The sequence below is a fragment of the Triturus cristatus genome, chromosome 2_1, assembly GCF_964204655.1.
Source record: "Triturus cristatus chromosome 2_1, aTriCri1.1, whole genome shotgun sequence".
Classification (NCBI taxonomy): Eukaryota; Metazoa; Chordata; class Amphibia; order Caudata; family Salamandridae; genus Triturus; species Triturus cristatus.
Window position 1 is genome coordinate 694,572,059 of NC_140581.1, and position 17,823 is coordinate 694,589,881.

Below are 17,823 nucleotides of genomic sequence, written 5' to 3' on the forward strand. Positions count from 1 at the left end.
GAGTCAGCCGATGGGCTCAACGAGCTGTGTCGATGACACGCACAATTTTCACCTTGGTTTAGAGCCAATGTCTTTGGTAACGTATGTGGGCGGAGGACAAGAGAGCTTGATTTGCTGCTCGTATTTTCTTTAGGTAATTTTCTTGTCATTAACGTTTGACCTTTTCCATATCGCTGTCAGTCAACGGGCAGGTTCGAGAGCACAGAGCAGCCAGCCCTCCCTCCCACAAAAGCTACTTCCACCGAGCTCTCGTGCCATCGCATTTTAAACAGAAAGAATCAAGTTGCGTGGTATACTGCACACTACCGGCGAGTGAATGTCGTTTATGGATTGAGTGCGGACTCCATTCCAAGTTTTTTACACTCTATTTAACGACTTTAATAAGATTGGATACTATGGAACTAACTGAAACACTTACGTTGTGAAAAGAGCAATACATAATAACTCAGTATATATTAAATATGAGGAGTGTACTACGTGGCTTCAATGCCACGTCAGGGGTGGTAAGCGCTATATACATACAATATAGTACTGCACTGCCACCACAAACCTTTGCAGTTCCTTCCCACTCCTCCTCCGAGTCCTGGATCTCTCACTGTCCATGGTGCTGTTTTCACATTATCCCCCCCACACTCACAGCAGCATCCTCTAAGGCTGCGAGTGCACCAGCCCCTACCCAGTCACCCGCTCCACTCTGGATACTTCTCACTCTACCCCAGTGGTAATTGTGCTCACCCTATCCCGCTGCCAGCTCTGCCTGCTGTTATCCAGTGGCACCCTCTTATACTTCCCTTCAGTTCAGGCTTTCACTGCCCATTGGTGCAGGCTTTTCACACTTCTCTAGAGTATTCTCCTTAAACTGCCCCCCTACCCCCCCGAGCTATCTCCCCACACTGCTCAGCAGACTGGGTAGGCTCTTACCTGAAGATGGGAGCCATACACGAACATGGCAGCCCAGGTTTGCCAGTTTATTGGTGGGGCTCAATGACGTATGAGTAGCACCATCGAGGCGACGTGAAGAGGGTGTTCAGAGAGATGCCTTAACACATCTGCCTTCTGGCCAGCGGAAAAGAACTAGGGACAAGTGCACACCTCCATTTAGAGGACTGTGAGGAAACAACCCAGCTCTTCATTTTCCGTAGCGCCAGCCACCCTGCCCTTACATAACTTTACCAGGCCCTCATTTGCAGTTGTAGCGGACATTTTTGTTCTCATATGTGAAACACACTGGCATGGCCGTCAACCATACTGGAAAGCATTTTATGTTAAATGCAATACATAATACGTTCATGCAATACATAACGCTTGCTACAAAACAATTCAGCCGTACTTGCCATACAATAAATCTAAACCAAGGAATGCAAATGTTGCTTAAGGAGTTATGCAAGGATGTTATCTTTTTTATGTGGAACTCCTCGGTGAGTGGAGCAAGTCGTGTGTATGGAATAAAATACCACCTTCGTGCGAAGACTCCTAGGGTCCCTCGCACGCGAGCTTCATTCCCCTCGTCTTTGCTGCTTGTTCTCACCCTGCTGCCAATCCTCCGTTTCGCAGACCGGCGGCCTTCTCTCCATGAGTGCCCGTATTCCCGACTATCCGCGGTATCTTCATGACAAAATCCTTGACGATAATCTGCCTTAAGGGTGCAGCGCTCCCTCAGCGGCACTCGCACGGTGCAAGAATCAGGAGAAATTAGGCTTATGTTTCACTGAACACAAGTAAACGTGCCTCGGAGTCTGTCCCCAGGGAGACGGACTAATAGTGTGATTTAAAATAAAATGAAAGCAGAGCCCAAAGCCGCCACCACCCACAACCCACCGGCAAGTCTGCCTGCCACGAAGCATTGCATCAAACACAAGCCGAGATCTAAGTCACTATGTCTGCCCGATCACAAAAGTGAAATGTTTGATATCGTTGCTCTTCTACCGTACTCCTTTTCTCAGTCTTGACCCCTCTTTTCTTCTTTCCTGGTACCAGTTTGCTTCATTTCTGCCTCCCTCAAAGTTCTATGCCACTGTGCCATTTATCGGATTCGAAAAATTTTCAACAGGTTTAATGCCATGCTTTGCAGCCTGTAGGTACACCAGCTGAGATGTTTTATGATTATTTAAACTTGTAAGCAGTAGATTATCCGCACAGATCGCTAACAATTGCATGAACCTCCTACAAGCTGCACGTCTCACTCAAGGACTGAGTAAATATGATCACATCACTCCCACCTGATGGAATTCCATTGCCCCCCCTTGGCCAGCCCAGACCATGTTCAAAACCAGTTACATCATTTACAAAGCCATCACAACCAACACATTTATCCTGCAGACAAGCTCACCTTTCTGAAGGCTCTCGGCGCACCCGCAGCCAGTACAGCATCAGACTCCATACTAAGAAGTGTGAAAAAGAAAAGAAAGGACTACAGGCGTTCTCCACACAGGATCTTAAACAATATCCCCTTGGGGGGTGTGGCTTTGCCGTGCAGCGAGATGGTCGCACACTAAAGCGGCTCCGCCGGCTGAGCCTCTCAAATCCGCCAAAATCCGTATATAGGACGTAGACCCAGGGTCCACGAGCAAAGGAACCTGTTCCAATTATACTCTGACGCTAGCGACTGTAATTTGAGTGAGCTGCAAGAAGAGACGGCGGACCTGCGCGCTGCAGAGGGCTCCGTATCTCCATGCGGCCTGGTCACACGGCCGCTGCCTGAAACCGGGAACTGGAGTAGACGCGGCTCCGAAGTCTGATCCGCGGGGGCCCGCGGGGCGATATTTGAGCCAGCCGGGTCGGCAGAAGCGCTGCCGTATAAGTCAACATCCTTAGAAAGGCGGCTCCCCACCGTGAACTGTGTGCAGCAGAGCCGGTGTCGGCCCTGCGGGTGTACCGGGCGTAGAGGGCACCGCCGGCGAGCACCGCGGGCCCACCCCCTTACAACCATCGTGAAGAAGCGCAATCGTGCAACCAGGGGTGAAAGACTGAGAAACATACCCAGCGGTGCAGCGGCCGGAGGGGAGAGTCACAGAAGCTTGTAGTGACCGGTAACGTACCACAGCGGCAGCAGACAAATCCGCCATCTTGCGGGGCAGAGTAATGTACCTGGGGGAAGCCGGGGAAGATGCAGCGGTATTTCAGGCCTGAGACAGCGCACATCAGCCCACACTGCGCATAGGCCCTCCGGGAGCCCCTTCTGATTGCGTACCCCGGACAAAGCACCCAACGGTAGTCAGGCTGGCAGACAGAGGAACCTGGAAAAGGTAGAAATCAAGAAGCGCGCGCAACCCCTCCGGCCGCATTTTCAAAAAAAGACGTTGTGCATTGCCAAGGGCGAGAGGCCGACCACTGGGACCAAGGCACAGGCGAGTGGCGTGGTAGGCTTCCCACACGCACAGATCACTACTGGTAGGGACACGCGTGGCCGCGACGTGGACGTGGTGCACCATTCGACCATGGGGAAGCCTGACACGCGGCAGCCCAAGCTTAACTTCAATAAAAATGCGGCTAAGTCTACAGAAGGAGTTCCGGCCCAGCAGGACCATACGGATGAAGGGACCGCCAGCCACACAACAGACTAGTACATACGGGCGATGTTCAGGGAGCTCAAAACGAGTCTCCAAGGGATAGACTCAAAGATGGACATGCTTGTGAACCGCATGGACAGGATGACACAACGGGTGGATAAACATGAGGGGCACTTGACCACACTGGAAACGAGAGTGTCAGAGGCGGAGGACGGCCAGACATCTATGAACTCGTACATGCTGAAAATGGATGAGGCGCTGAATGCCATCAAACAAAAGAACGAGGATTTGGAAGCAAGATCGAGGAGAAACAACACGCGAATTACGGGGATTCCGGAAACAACGAACAGTCCCAACATGGAGAAATACGTCGAGCACATGATGATTTAACTCTTCGGACCGGACCTCTCTCAAATGTTCCTCATTGAAAGAGCACATCGTACACTGGGCCCGAAACCTCAGCCGGGAGCAATGGCCAGACCGATACTGGCGAGGGTATTGAACTACAGAGATCGCAATACTATACTCAGGCTGGCCCGGGAAAAAGGTGCGCTCCACGATCAAGGCAACACCATCGCCATGTACCCCGATTTTACAAAGCAAACACAGGCGGCCAGAAGGGAATTTATTCCAGCTAAGAAGATCTTCCAACAACTGGGCACCAGATATGCACTCATATACCCCGCCAAACTGAAGGTTCAAGGTCCCGGCATGCCCACTTTTTTCACTGATGCAAAAGCGGCCCTGGCATACACAAAGCAGTTGGCAAAAGAGCAGAATCAACGCAAGACGACAGTGGAAGCACACTCAGAGAACAACTTGAGCGACAATGACTGAACGGCAGGAGGATAACAGTGCTGGAAGAGCAGATAAGTGACTGATTCACATTTCCTACATGTAAGGTGGACATATTGGTAATTTCTGAACTCTCTGTCGGGCATTGCGTGGCTTTGGCGATATGGTCCGCCTGTCATTGGTCAGTAACCTATCCTATATGGATGCAGTGGATATTGTGGACCTATGGACTAGTCATGCGATGAGAGCTCAGCCACCCTGCCACTAGAGCAGCGGTGTTGGCCGGTGACCCCACGGCCCCCCTGGGATGATTCCCTTAAGCTTTTCATTAAGGGGAATTGGGTTGTTGTTCAGGGAGGGTAGGGAGGTAATTTCACAACCTGTTTGGGGGGTTGGTGTGGGAGGGGGGAGGTTAGGGGTAAAGTTAACTTCTATTGTTCTGCCGACACCTAAGCAGACACACAACGTGCATCAGCACATACACCCACTAGCCCACGCACCCAGAGGCTCAACCCTCATTACGAATATCCAACAAAACCGACAATCATGACATCAGTGACATGTCTAACCTGGAACGTCCGGGGGCTCAATGATCGTAGAAAGACTAGACTCATCCATTCGTACCTTCTTAGACATACGATCAACATATGCCTACTTCAAGAAACACATCTGACGACGGTAACGGCAAGCATGCTAAAAATTAATAGGTGGGGGGAGGTACACGAATCAGGCTATTCTAACTACTCTAGAGGGGTAGCAATATTGATACGTAAAGGCCTGCAATGGAAAACACATCGCGTCATCAATGACAGGGAAGGTAGATACATCATATTGTATGGCGAGCTTTTTAACAGAAGTGGAGATAGTGAATAACTATGGCCCAAACACGGACAGCCCTGCATTTTTCCAACACCTCAGGCAACAGGTAGGAATATACAGGAATGCGGCTATTTTATGGGGTGGAGATTTCAATGTGGTGCTTTCTACAGTGGCAGACAGACAGGGTGTGCCCCGTGAACATCACCATAGAGCAGCGGCAATGTTGTCAGGCACCATAGAGGACCTCCAATTGGTAGACTCCTGGAGAGCATTGTACCCGGCAGACTAGACTATTGGTTGCCTTCCCGGAACTTACATGCCTGGGTGTTAGATGCCGCACACCACCCACGCACCTTCTCGGACCACGCACCCGCCCAACTGAAGTTAAGCATACCTAAACCATACATTCAACCGTTCTCCTGGAGGTTCCCATCGTGGGCCCTACTTGAACAGGTCTTCCGAGAAGAACTCAGAGTCAAAATAGACGATTATTTTACCGTAATCGAAGGTACAGTAGAATCTCTGGGTACGCTTTGAGAAGCTTTCAAAGCAGTTATAAGAGGCGAGTGCATCGCTCTTAAAGCAAGTGTACTTAAAGACATACGAACACACTCGCTCGCCTAGAACAAGATATTAGGAGTAGGGGTGGGCGGAATTTGCGAAATCCACTTTCGCAAATTATCGCGAAAATGTTAAAAATTATCGCAAACACGCGGAAATATCGCGAAGATGCAGAAGTTTTTTTCCCGCATGTTCGCGAGATTTTCTGCATGGTTGCGGCTCGCCAACTTACCTATGTGGTTGCTCGCGGGCGCGGCCATCTTGTTTTCAGTTGTCTCGCGGTGCATGATCGCGAGAAGTAAGACGTGATCGCGCGACGCATGACATCACTGCGGAAGCGAACTGTCGCGAGACAGCGCAAATGGCTAAAAACAATACAACATCTCATGGAGAACGCGACCGGATCAAGAAAACTTGTCGGCGAACGCAGGGATTCAGGTAAGGCGATCGCGTACGCGCGAGAATGTATTATTTTACAGCGCGAGCAAGAACCAAATTATCGCTAAGCTGCGGAATGCGGAAATTGACATTTTCGCGCTCTCCGCAGAACGCAAAATTGTCAAATTATTGCAATTTCCGCGAACGGAACGAAATTTTCGCCCAGGCCTAATTAGGAGCTTAGAACAGTTGCAACTCACTGACCCCTCTCCTGACACATCAGCCAGAATTAGGCACAAACTATCGGAATTCCAGGAGGAAGCAGAAAGAGAGGTCAAATATATGCATAAATACGCGCTGGCGCGACGATATGGGGTATGCGGGTGGGGCAGCTCTTCGGAGGGATTGAACCGGAAAAGACCACCATTTTTAGACTGTTGGGAATAATACACTGGTGCACGTAGTCGGTCATTCACATAGAACAATATGGCCTCATAATTTAAAAGGTGGAGCCTTGACTAGGCAGAGATGGGACCACGGATTGCAAAGGGTGCAGTGGAACTTCAAATGTACGATAAATGTGCACGGATGTCTGTTACTACTATATGACGGGGGAGGCGGAGGGTTTTGTTGTTACTGTAGTTAAAGCGATTTTGTATACGCTGGATGTTGACAAATGACTCCTGTACGAATAGACCTATCATTATTTGATGTTGTCGCAACTGCGACAGGAAATGTAAAGTGTCACTATGTCTACATTCAATATAATAAAATATAGATTAAAAAATCATGATATTTTGAAAGAAAAAAAAAACAATATCCCCTTGTGCACCAGGACCTTTCAACACTGCTCCAGTTTAGGAAAGAGTAGAAGAGTTACTTATTTAAAAAAACAATTTATCACAATGCATTAACTGCCAACATCCCAGCTATCTTTCCTATCTCTCATTGACTTTGTGCTCATCTTTGAACCTGTACAGCTTTTTGCTAGGTTTGCGCTATACAAATACCACATACATACATACTTACATACATACATACATATATTAACAACCTGAGCGATGCTTACGTTATAAAGAAAGCATTCAGAAATGAGATAATGTAATAAAAATACTTTGCTGCACTTTATATTTTAGTAGCAGCTTCGGAGCTGCATCTCCCTGTACCTTTCAATCGCCAGCAGCATGTCACAGTGCACTGGAAATAAAAAAGCAAAAGTAAAAAACATTGTCATTTTCAACGCCGACAGCTTTAACTTTAACAAATGCGAGACCTATTGCATGGCAGATGCTTGTTATTTGCAGTCGGAGGAATCTGTGGACCATTTTTTGTTCTTTTGTCCTAGCTATGTCTTGCCCCGCAAAAAATGGACCATCTCTGTGTGTAAGCTTGATGGGCATTATCCACTATTGGGAAGCATCCAAGATTTTTCGATGTGATACAAAAAAACTAATTGGGTTTAGCATGTCTAGATTGTTACTATAGGCATGGAGAATCAGATCTAATAAGTTAACTGTGATGTCTTAGAGGAAGACCCATATTTTGTATCATGCGTTATTAATTATAAGATGCATGTGCAATTTAAAAAGTTGTTGAGAATAGAAATTATTTTCAAATAGCTGGGGGGAGTAAGTAGGGTTACAAGATTCAAGTACTGTATCGGCTCTAAAGTTTATGTGTTTTTACATAATGCATAATTTTAGGCTTATTTATTGTATTACTGTTACTCTCTAATTTTTAATGTGGCATCAAAATGCTTGTTTTGTTCTTATGAAATGTTATGGTTGTTAAAGCTGACATAAAGATTTGAATTGAACTCAGTGTGTCAGTCACTCTATGGCTAAATCAGTGGTGAGTACATAAGTGCTTTTGTGGGAGTGTAGCTTGGTGTATAAATGCCTGCCTGACTGTGTGAGTGGGTGCAAATTGCATACTATTAAATTACATACTGTAAGCAAGTATCCACATCTAATGTCTAATACATTCATTTATACTGGCTTAATAAAATACCTATAATTTCAGTATAGCAATTCCTCTTTCTCCATTGCTGCTAACTTTATTTTTAGTTAATATTTTCATTTAAGCTCCCTTCTATTTTGCCATTTACTATAGTGTCTAGAAGCTACACATTTTCTTTCAGCTTATACACACTCACATTGTTTTCTAAATATACTCCTTTAAACTACAACTTAATTAAAATATCTGTAAAATCTCTTTGCTACCCTCCAACTTTCACTGTATTATCTGTTTGATTGCAGATCTCAAGTCAGGACTATGGCAATCCTCTTCCACTCTCAGTTGAAAAAGGAGCTAAAATGGCTACCCATCACCAGGTGCCCTTACTCATACTCCGGTACTGCAAATCATAGACTACTTTACTTCTTTTATTTCTGTTATCCACTCCTAAATGGTCCGTATTTTTTAACCATTTCCATGTTTCTTGTAAAAAATAAGATATTTTTTTTGCGGATCCTCCGTGGCGCTCAGCGAGCCCCCCACCGTGTAACTTCGCGGTGGATACGCAGATCAACGCGAAAGCCTTAAACGCATTCAACAATCTGCTGTTAATGCTTTTTATTTATGTTGTATTCTTTTAAATATTTTCAATTAAAAGGCATTCACTCCTGAATGAACAATTTTTCTGCACTATTTTGCTTTTCTGTTTCACACTGCAGTCTCTTTTGTTCCTTTGTTCTCACACTCTTTTAGCTCCATTTCCATAGTAACCATGCTTCCAGCAGTCTCAGCCTACCAGCAGGTGAAAGGTTCACTAGACTTTCTCTAAACAGCATACTAGCTTCGCATTAACTTTAACTGGTGTGGTTGACTGGTAGCAATTCCAAGCATATCCCAAATAACATAACTTTTCTTTATTTTTCCAAAGCCAATCACAGAGGTAGCATTTTTTTTGTTAACTTCACTACCTCATTTTCAGTTTCCGGCTCATCATCACTATCCAATCAAATATGTTTTTTTATATTTCACTTGCTGTCTATTTTATCTGCCTTTCATCTTCATAACTGCCTCATTTAACTGCAGCATTTTCCTGTGTGTTTCTCCTGCTTGTCTCCAAAATGGTCAGAGTGTGGATTGTGGGCCACAGTTTTGGGCCCGAGAGAGTGTTAGAAAGAGTGGCAGTGACAGGGACCTAATGTAGGCATTACTTGGGTCGGCCAGAAAGAGTTAAAGTAGCATCAATTGCTGCCTTTGGTTGAAAACATTGAAGATTGCTAACATCCAGACCTCTTGGTTGTGCACTGTGATGGCAATGATCAACCCAATTGTGTCTGCAGTTAGAGAAATCTAGGAAACATGTCAATAAAACTTTTATCTGCATTTCTCCGAGACCACAACATGGGCTCTATAAACCATAACAACTTACGCTTCGACATGGACAATATAGATCAAAAAGACGGAGTCCAATTCACAGGCAACAGGCTCCTCAACAACTTAAAAGACTGCATCCTGTTCTATGTGTAGGTATCATCTCCACACCATAAACCCAAAGGCACTTTTCAGAGCCAACTCTTTTGCCGAACACTGGTTCTTTTTGTTTTCAAACCCTTTTTCCTAATTTCTCACTCAGATCCATGGATCTGTTGCCGAACCTCTGCAAAATAAGAGGTCTGCAGCTATGTTGCAGGTGGCTCCTCAATGGCTTTTTAGGGTTTAGGTGGTTGGAATGGGTTCAAGTTAAAGAGATTTAACATTATCGGAAGTGTGCACAGGGTATGGGATGGATATTTTTGAGGCATGAGTTAATGGGATTTTTAAGATTTAGGGATTTTCGGGTGAGGGTTTTGGGATAATGGACTTTTGGGAATCGGGGGTGTAGATGGGTTCCCGGTTAAACAGGATTGCTAGGATTTTGGTGAGTGATCAGGTACAAGGTTTTAATTTTCAGTTTTTATTTTTTTTTACTTATGAGTTAATTGGGTTTTTAGGTTTCAGGGAATAGAAGTACTTGAGAGTAATGGATTCTTCCCTGCTACCCATCTCCCCTGAGGTCGCCCTCTACCCAGGCGGTCTGGAGGTTGAACGGATGTCTCTTGGGGTCCGGGGTTTGCCTGACCACCTCATCACTGTGATGCAGGGTTCCCGTAGGAGTTCCACTTTGTCCTCCTATTCTAACCATTGGGCTTCTTTCTCCACCTGGTGTTCAGGGCTTGGTCTGTCTCCTACCTCTTGCCCTATCGCTTCTATCCTTCAGTTTTTTCTAGTTGGGTTTCAGAAGAACTACGTCTTGTCTACTCTGAAGGGGCAGTGGGCTGCTGTTCAGGCTTTCCGGGATCCGGCTTCGCCCCCGTCTTCGGATGGGTTGTTGGTTTCCCGGTTATTCTGGAGTTTCTCTCTTTCCTCTCCTTCCACTCGTTCTCCGGTTCCTCCTTGGGATCTTTCTTTAGTCCTGGGTGCTCTGCAGTCCTCTCCCTTTGAGCCCTTGGAGTCAGTTGACCTTAAGTTCCTCTCTTTTAAAGTGGCTTTTCTGGTTGCAGTTACTTCTGCTCGGAGGTTAGGTGAGCTCACGGCCTTGCGTTGTTCTCCTCCCTTTTTACATTTCTTTCTTCTTTCTGTCCTTCTCCTTCCTCGCCTGCTGAATTGTTGCTTCACTCTCTAGATGTGAAGCGTGCGTTGTCTATTTATGTTGCCCGCTCTGCGGGGTTTCGTTCTTCGATTTTCTTTGTGACCTTTGGTCTGGCTGGTCGAGGTAAGGCTGCCTCCCGTCTTACTCTGGGTCGCTGGATCAAGGCTGTTATTTCTCTGGCATATCAGGCTCTGGTTTGCCTTGCCTTTCTGGGGTTCAGGCCCGTTACACTAGGGGTGTTTCTGCTTCATGGGCTGCTTTTCATGGGGTTTACCTTGATGAGATCTGTCGGGCTGGGACTTGGGCTTCAGATTCTACTTTTGTGAAGCACTATTGTCTGCATTGTGCTCTGTCTGACCAGACCGATTTTGGTTGTAGTGTGTTGCGTGCTGTGGGGGTTGTTCCCCCCCCCCACAATTCTGTGTGTTTAATAAAGTTTTTCACTTGCTGCACTCCACTTTTGTGTTCGGTCTGTGTGGTTTGCCAAAGGCCTGCTTGTGGGGTTGCTTTGGTATGCCTCATTAGTGATGGCTGGGTCGAGGACGTGGGACGTAGAGGTAATGCTATGATTACTTACCGGTAATCCCCATTACTCTTAGTCCTACTCGTCCTCAACCCAGTCATACTTACCACCCACCCTCCCTGTTCAGGTCTTTGTTGCTTGGTATGTCAGGATGTGCTTTCTGTTGGCTATGTACTTATAGGCCCTGGCAGGAGGGTGGGTGGAGCCTAAAAGCGTTTCCTGTTTTGTTTCCTGTCAAGTGGAATACCTCATTAGTGATGAATGAGTCGAGGACTAATAGGACTAAGAGTAATGGGGATTAACGGTAAGTAATCATAGCATTAAAGGCCTGCTCCAGCGTTTTGGCTCTGGCCTTTGACAAGGAAGGGGGACTTTAATGCCGGTATATCCCAGCTACGGAGGGCTATAAGGCCTTTGTTTTATTTGTTAGAACATTTTGCCCTCTTGTGGCAGAATGTTCTAACAAATAAAACAATGGCCTCAATGAGCCCAAGGGATTGAAATCCCCTTGGCTCCCTGAGGCCTTTGTTCACAGCAACAGCTTTGAAAGACAACATTGGAATGATAAAGCTCCAGGCTTCTACCGGCCATTAGAAGCCTAGAGCACTCTATTGTTTTTATTGGAGCTCACAACATTCCAATGTTCTAATTATTGTTAAGTAAAAAGGGTTTTAAGAAGTATTGTTATTTGAATTTAAATAGTGTATAAAAATCATTATTGGAGCAAATACAAATGGCGTTGCTTTGTTTATTTGTAATGAGCTTGAAGAAATATTGAATTTGATGTGCATGGGTCATAGTAAGTGCAAGATCAACAAGCAACTTATGTCTCAGAGACGGCGCTGCTCTTGGCCAATCGCAGGGTGGCCGTAAGTTGGATGGGTTTTCCTGGTGCTGAGCGCAGTCATGTAGATATGGGATGTACTAGAAAGGGAAGGTGGCAGAAGAACAACATATACGCCTCTCCCACACGGATGATAAAGCTGCTGAGGTGGTGGCAGCCTAGAGGCTGATACTGAACAATTTTAATGAACAATGATGGCTCGGACACTGATACAAACCAAGGAAACCAGGAAATGTGAATGTCTGTGGGTGTTTATTGATCACAGGATCTGTGATCACCAAGTGACAACCGGATTATACAGTAATGTTAGCTCACAGACTTAGTATATGTAATGCTGCTTACTCTGTATTGATTTAAATTTTCTGGATTACTAGACGCACAGAATAGCAACTGCACTCGAGGATATGCACTGTATGTTATGTTTCTTAGACATAATAAATGCAAAAATAAAGGTTTTAAAAAGAAAGTCTAGACATTTAGGGATATCAATGTAGCTTAAAATACAGCACTGTAATATGATACTTACCCCTTACTTTTGGAGACCAACCCAACAGATTGACATAGTCGATGAACATATGCTCGCTCTGTACTTGTCAAGGAAGATGGGAATTCAGTTTCTAAAAGAAAAAAAATAAGAAACCTATATGGAACCCTTTCATTATCAAGGTTTCTTATACACAGGGTATTTTTTTCCAGGATATTTCCTAGGTTGCTGAAAGTTGGTTTATCTGTTTTACATTATACAGCACCCAAGTAAACTATGGAAAACATTTACTGACCTGTAACCATATAGCTTGTTTCTGTTATGGGTTCAGATGGTCTGCATATCCCTGCCATCTTTGTTTGGGCATCAGGCATGAATAGGACCAATAAACCCAACATACCTGGAAGCCAAAGTACATTGGGACACAGGTGTCACCCTAAAGTACTTACCCTAATTCCACTGCCCAGAGTTTAATATATCTGAAACACAATGTCTATCGGAGGTCAGACAGATGCATTTGACATCACCATTAATTTGACAGTGGTGGGGGTGGTAATAAGAAGAGCAGTACCAGCAGGTAAGGGAGGAATGCAGGGGAAAGGGAGATAGCAGCTCTGACTTACACTAAACCATTTGGAGCACAGCACATCCTTAGGAGGCAGCATTCATTCTGGTGAGACCTCAACCCATGAATACTCCACCTCTCATATACCGAACACATGAGGGGGACAATCACAACATACTACACTGATCTAATTGGGTCAGCCAGAAGGCAATATTCCCACTGGAGTTCACCTAAAGAGGCCTGTACCCCACTCTACTAACAGCTGCCACCAGCCTTTAGTACTGTATGGGCCTGATCATGTGGGTGGTAGCCATTTATGTCAAAAGGAGTACCACTTTCAGTTGCCCCCTGATCACAAAGTAAAGCCTTTCACTCCATTACTGCGCAACATACAAACACATTGTAGAGAATTTGTCATGGGTCTTGTGATAAGAGTCTCCAGCACAGCCTTCTAGGTCTGTCAGAATCATAAAATTAGCAGAACGTTGTCACAATCGCACAGCACCTTTACCGTTTGGGGCCTATAGTAGTCTAAATGTAGCCTGAAGTTGGTGATTATAATGTGCAAGTTTAAGTGCAATGTATTATCCGATCAGCCAACCCCAACTTAGAGATATGCTTACCCTAATGTGGTTGGTCATAACTGCAAAATAAATGGTTTGTCATATGAAAGGTCTTTGCGTGATCACTGTGGTACTTGTTGGACCTCCTTACATCCATTCTGTCATACAATAATTGATTCACCATTGAATGCAAATTAAAGAAAGAAAGAAAACAATTCAACTGTGTGAGAGTGGATTATTAGTTGGGGTGGGAGGGAGTCCACCGCAATTAATAATGTTGCTATCTTGCTAGGTCCAGTAGAGTTGTCAGTAATTTAAACCACAGCTCACTCCTGGTAGCTATGGCACAGAGCAGACAGGCCTAACTTAAGGATACGTGTTAAAGCATTTAGAAGTACCAATACAGCTAAAAGGCTAAAAATAACAATATAATATAAATTCCACTTCAGTTTATAAAAATAGATAATAATTTAATTAACAAAATGACAACAAAACAACCTTCAATAGGATGAACATTAGATCTGAATTTTCAAAGTTTTAAATTAAAATTGTGCCAAAAAGTCACCAATACAGGTCAATTGGTCGTGGTAGACCGGTAATTTGGCATGATTTGAGGCCGACCGCTTTGAGGCTTGGATCAGATGCCATCTAAAACTTCACAACCTGGATCACCAACTGTGCCTTCAGAGTCGCAGCCCCCCATCAAAACAACCACGGGTGGCAGATGTATCAAACAAGCCAGCGGGTAGACACCAGAACTCAGGACAATGAAATGCAGCTGCAAACAATTGGAGAGAAGATGGCGCACCAGCAGAGACCCCACAGACTGAGCCACCTTCAAGTCAACTCTCACAACATACCACCAACACCACAACGAAACGAAAAAAGACGCCCTGGCGAACTGCTTTGAAGCTAGTGCCAACTACACCAAGGAACTCTTCAGCATCATCAAAGAGTTCTCCTTCCCGGCAGTCACCTAGAACACAATCTTCCCTTCACAGGAACTCTGCAACACACTTGCAAACCATTACCACAACATGATATCCAACTACAAGAACTTCAAACCCCAACCCACCAAAACTCAACAGCCTCCCCACACCAATAGATGACACCCAGACCATCCACTCACCACATGGGAAGAGTTTACTGCCCATCAATAGCTCCATTCACTCTGGAGCACCCACGGACCCCTGCTCCCACTGCCTCTTCAACCTCGGAAGCAAGGAAAACAGCTGCTAACTCACTACCATTCTCAATGCATCCATCTCCACAGCCATCTTCCTTGACGCATGGAAAGAAGCAGAAGTCAGACCTCTACTGAAGAAACCCTATGCAGACCGCAACAAACTCAAGAACTACCACCCCATATCGCTGCTCCCATTCCCCACCAAGGTTATCGAGAAGGCCATCAACTATCAGCTCACCGAACACCAGGAGACAAACAACCTGCTCGACACGTCCCAATCTGGTTTCCGCACCAAGCACAGCACCGAAACCGCCCTGATCGCCACCACAGATGACATCCGTACTCTCATGGAAAGGGGAGAATCAGCAACCCTGATCCCCCTTGACCTCTCAGTGGTGTCTGACACTATATCCCACCACACACTAATCAAGAGACTTCACCACATCAGGATACAGGGTGACGCCCTCAGATGGATCGCATCCTTCCTGACAGGACGAACCCAGAGAATCCGCAAGATGCCCTTCCCCATGGAACCATAGAGCACCTTCTGCGGCATCCCTCATGGTTCATTCCTCAGCCCCACTCTTTTCAACACATGCATGATGACCCTGGCCAACATCGTCAGAACCTCAACTCAACATCATCCCCCAGCTCATCCTCTCGCTCTCAGCAGACCCCCCTCCACCACAAGGACCAACTTCCACAACTGCATGACAAACACTGCAGACTGGATGATGACGAACTGTATGAAGCTCAACACTGACAAGACCAAAGTGCTGCTGATCTTTGGGAAAAACGCCGCTCGTGGTACGACATCTGGTGGCCCGGAGAACTCAAACCTACTCCCACACCGACAGACCATGCCAGCAACCTTGTCATCATTCTGGACAGCAAACTCACCATGAAACAACAGATCAACACAGTTTCCGCCGCCTGCTTCCACACTCTACGAAAGCTCCAAAGGATCTTCAATTGGCTCCCCATCAGCACCAGGAAAACCATCAGTCAAGCCCTAGTCACCAGATGGATGGACTATGGAAATGCACTATACACAGGAACCACTTCCCAACTCATGAAGAGACTCCAAATGATACAGATCATAGAGAAGAGACTCCTCAATCTGCCCAAACTAACCCACATCACATCAGGAACATTCACTTGGCTCCCCGTCCAGAAAAGAGGCCAATTCAAGATGCTGACACAAAGCCATCACTAACCAAGGTCCAGCATACATCAACCACCTCCTGAACTTCCACCAACCCTCCAGAGACGTTTGCTCCGCCACCATCGCCCGTGCACAGACACCATGCATCCACTGAAGAGTCAATGGAGGTCGTTCCTTCTTCTACCTCGCCACCAAGTCCTCGATTGGCCTTCCCTTCCATCTCCAGTCAGAACCCTCTCTGGCATATTTCAAAAAGAAACTCAGGACCTAGCTTTTCGCTGAGCCCAGTAACACAGCACCTGGCTACCCTGGCCACACTCTACAAATACATATTGATTGATTGACTGAGAAACACCAACCAGGATCGACCGGTTCAGATTTCGCCTTCGGACATAGGGCCTGATTTAGATCTTGGCAGACGGGTTACTCTGTCACAAAGGTGATGGATATCCCGACCACCTAAATATAAATCCCATAGAATATAATGGTATTTATATTTCGGCGGACAGTCTTTCCTTTACTGAATTGGACGTCATGCTGTCATATCCTGGAGCAATTGTACTCTATACGTCCTTTATACCATATTTTCTCTATTAGAAGGCACAACATAAAGAACATGCGAGAACACCATTTGCATGCTAAGCCCTGAAGTAGTCCCAGGTGGAGGAAACATGTTGGCTGTCAATCGCATGCTGTGATTTTAAAAAAAACTGATGAATAAAGGAGTTTTTTTCAAAGAAGGAACAACTTTTATATTGTTTGTTTGGAAAAAACTGCTTCTTTACTCTTATCTGTGAACTAGGGACTATAAATTCTGTCGCATGAACAACTGATTTGGAAGTTGAGTGATGAACCACTCTGTGCAAGTTACCCATCCGCCGAGATCTAAATCAGGCACTTAGTCTTGTAAATGGAAGTCAAAATACTTCAGCAGGGCAGGGCAGCAAGCTGTAACCATGAAGGGCTCCACAAAGTCGGACAGAAGCTGTCCTGGTGTAGCTGGTAGTTTAGGGGGCAGTCCTCTGAGTGGCTGGATACTTTTGGCTCCTTTATCCAGTCAAATTTTCTACGGTCAGACTTGGTCACTTTTTTGAAGTTCAGATTACTCCAGTGGGGAAAGGCTGCAGGAGAGGTCATGCTGAAACGTATTTGCGCTGCAGAAAAGCCAAGAGCGGGAGAAACCTGAATCTTCAACCCAGCGGCAATACACCTGAGTTGGATCGAACTGGCAGGCTTGCCTGGTCCTCTGGAAGACTTTGGAGTAAAAAAGTTTAAAAGTCCCAGGATTTCCAAGATGTTAGTAGGAGTACACTTTGACACAACCATGGGACCTAGGATCTCAGGAGCAGTACTTGGAGGTCAGAACTCACTCCAGCAGAAGGCACCAGCAGGGTTCAAGGCAGGTCCGGTTGGAACTCTTTAGGCCCTGAAGGAGGTCTGCCAACTTACCCTTGGAGTGCACTTCTTTGCCCTGGGTACATGTGGGATAGGTTCAGCACTTCATGTCACCTCACATGTCTCTCTCTAACAGCAGGTGCAGTCCTTTTTCTGTTCTTTCGCAGGTCCAGAGTTTTATTATTATTATTATTATTATTCATTTTCTACGGCACACAGCTACCCGGGGGTTTCCCGGCGCCATCGGACACACGCAGGAAGAGAGAAAGACACTTTTGGTTGAATAACCAAGTTTTTAGGTATTTTCGGAATTTGTTATAAATGGTTTCGTGCCGGAGTTATAAGGGGAGTGAATTCCATATGGAAGGAGCCAAGTAAGAAAAAGACCGGCCACCCATACGCAATCGTTTGATCCTGGGGACTTGAAACTTTGCCTGAGCAGAGGATCGGAGAA

General features: G+C 45.8%; 1 protein-coding gene across 8 annotated transcripts in view; it reads right to left on the reverse strand.

The window, feature by feature from the left end:
* Positions 1–17,823, reverse strand: part of YTHDC2 (YTH N6-methyladenosine RNA binding protein C2) — a 1,174,422-nt gene that overhangs the window by 1,050,646 nt on the left and 105,953 nt on the right. For all 8 annotated transcript variants that reach the window (XM_085632632.1, XM_085632630.1, XM_085632634.1 and 5 more), the window contains exon 3: positions 12,538–12,628. In XM_085632632.1, the coding sequence (XP_085488758.1) occupies positions 12,538–12,628 (91 nt within the window). The remainder of the gene's footprint in view (positions 1–12,537; positions 12,629–17,823) is intronic.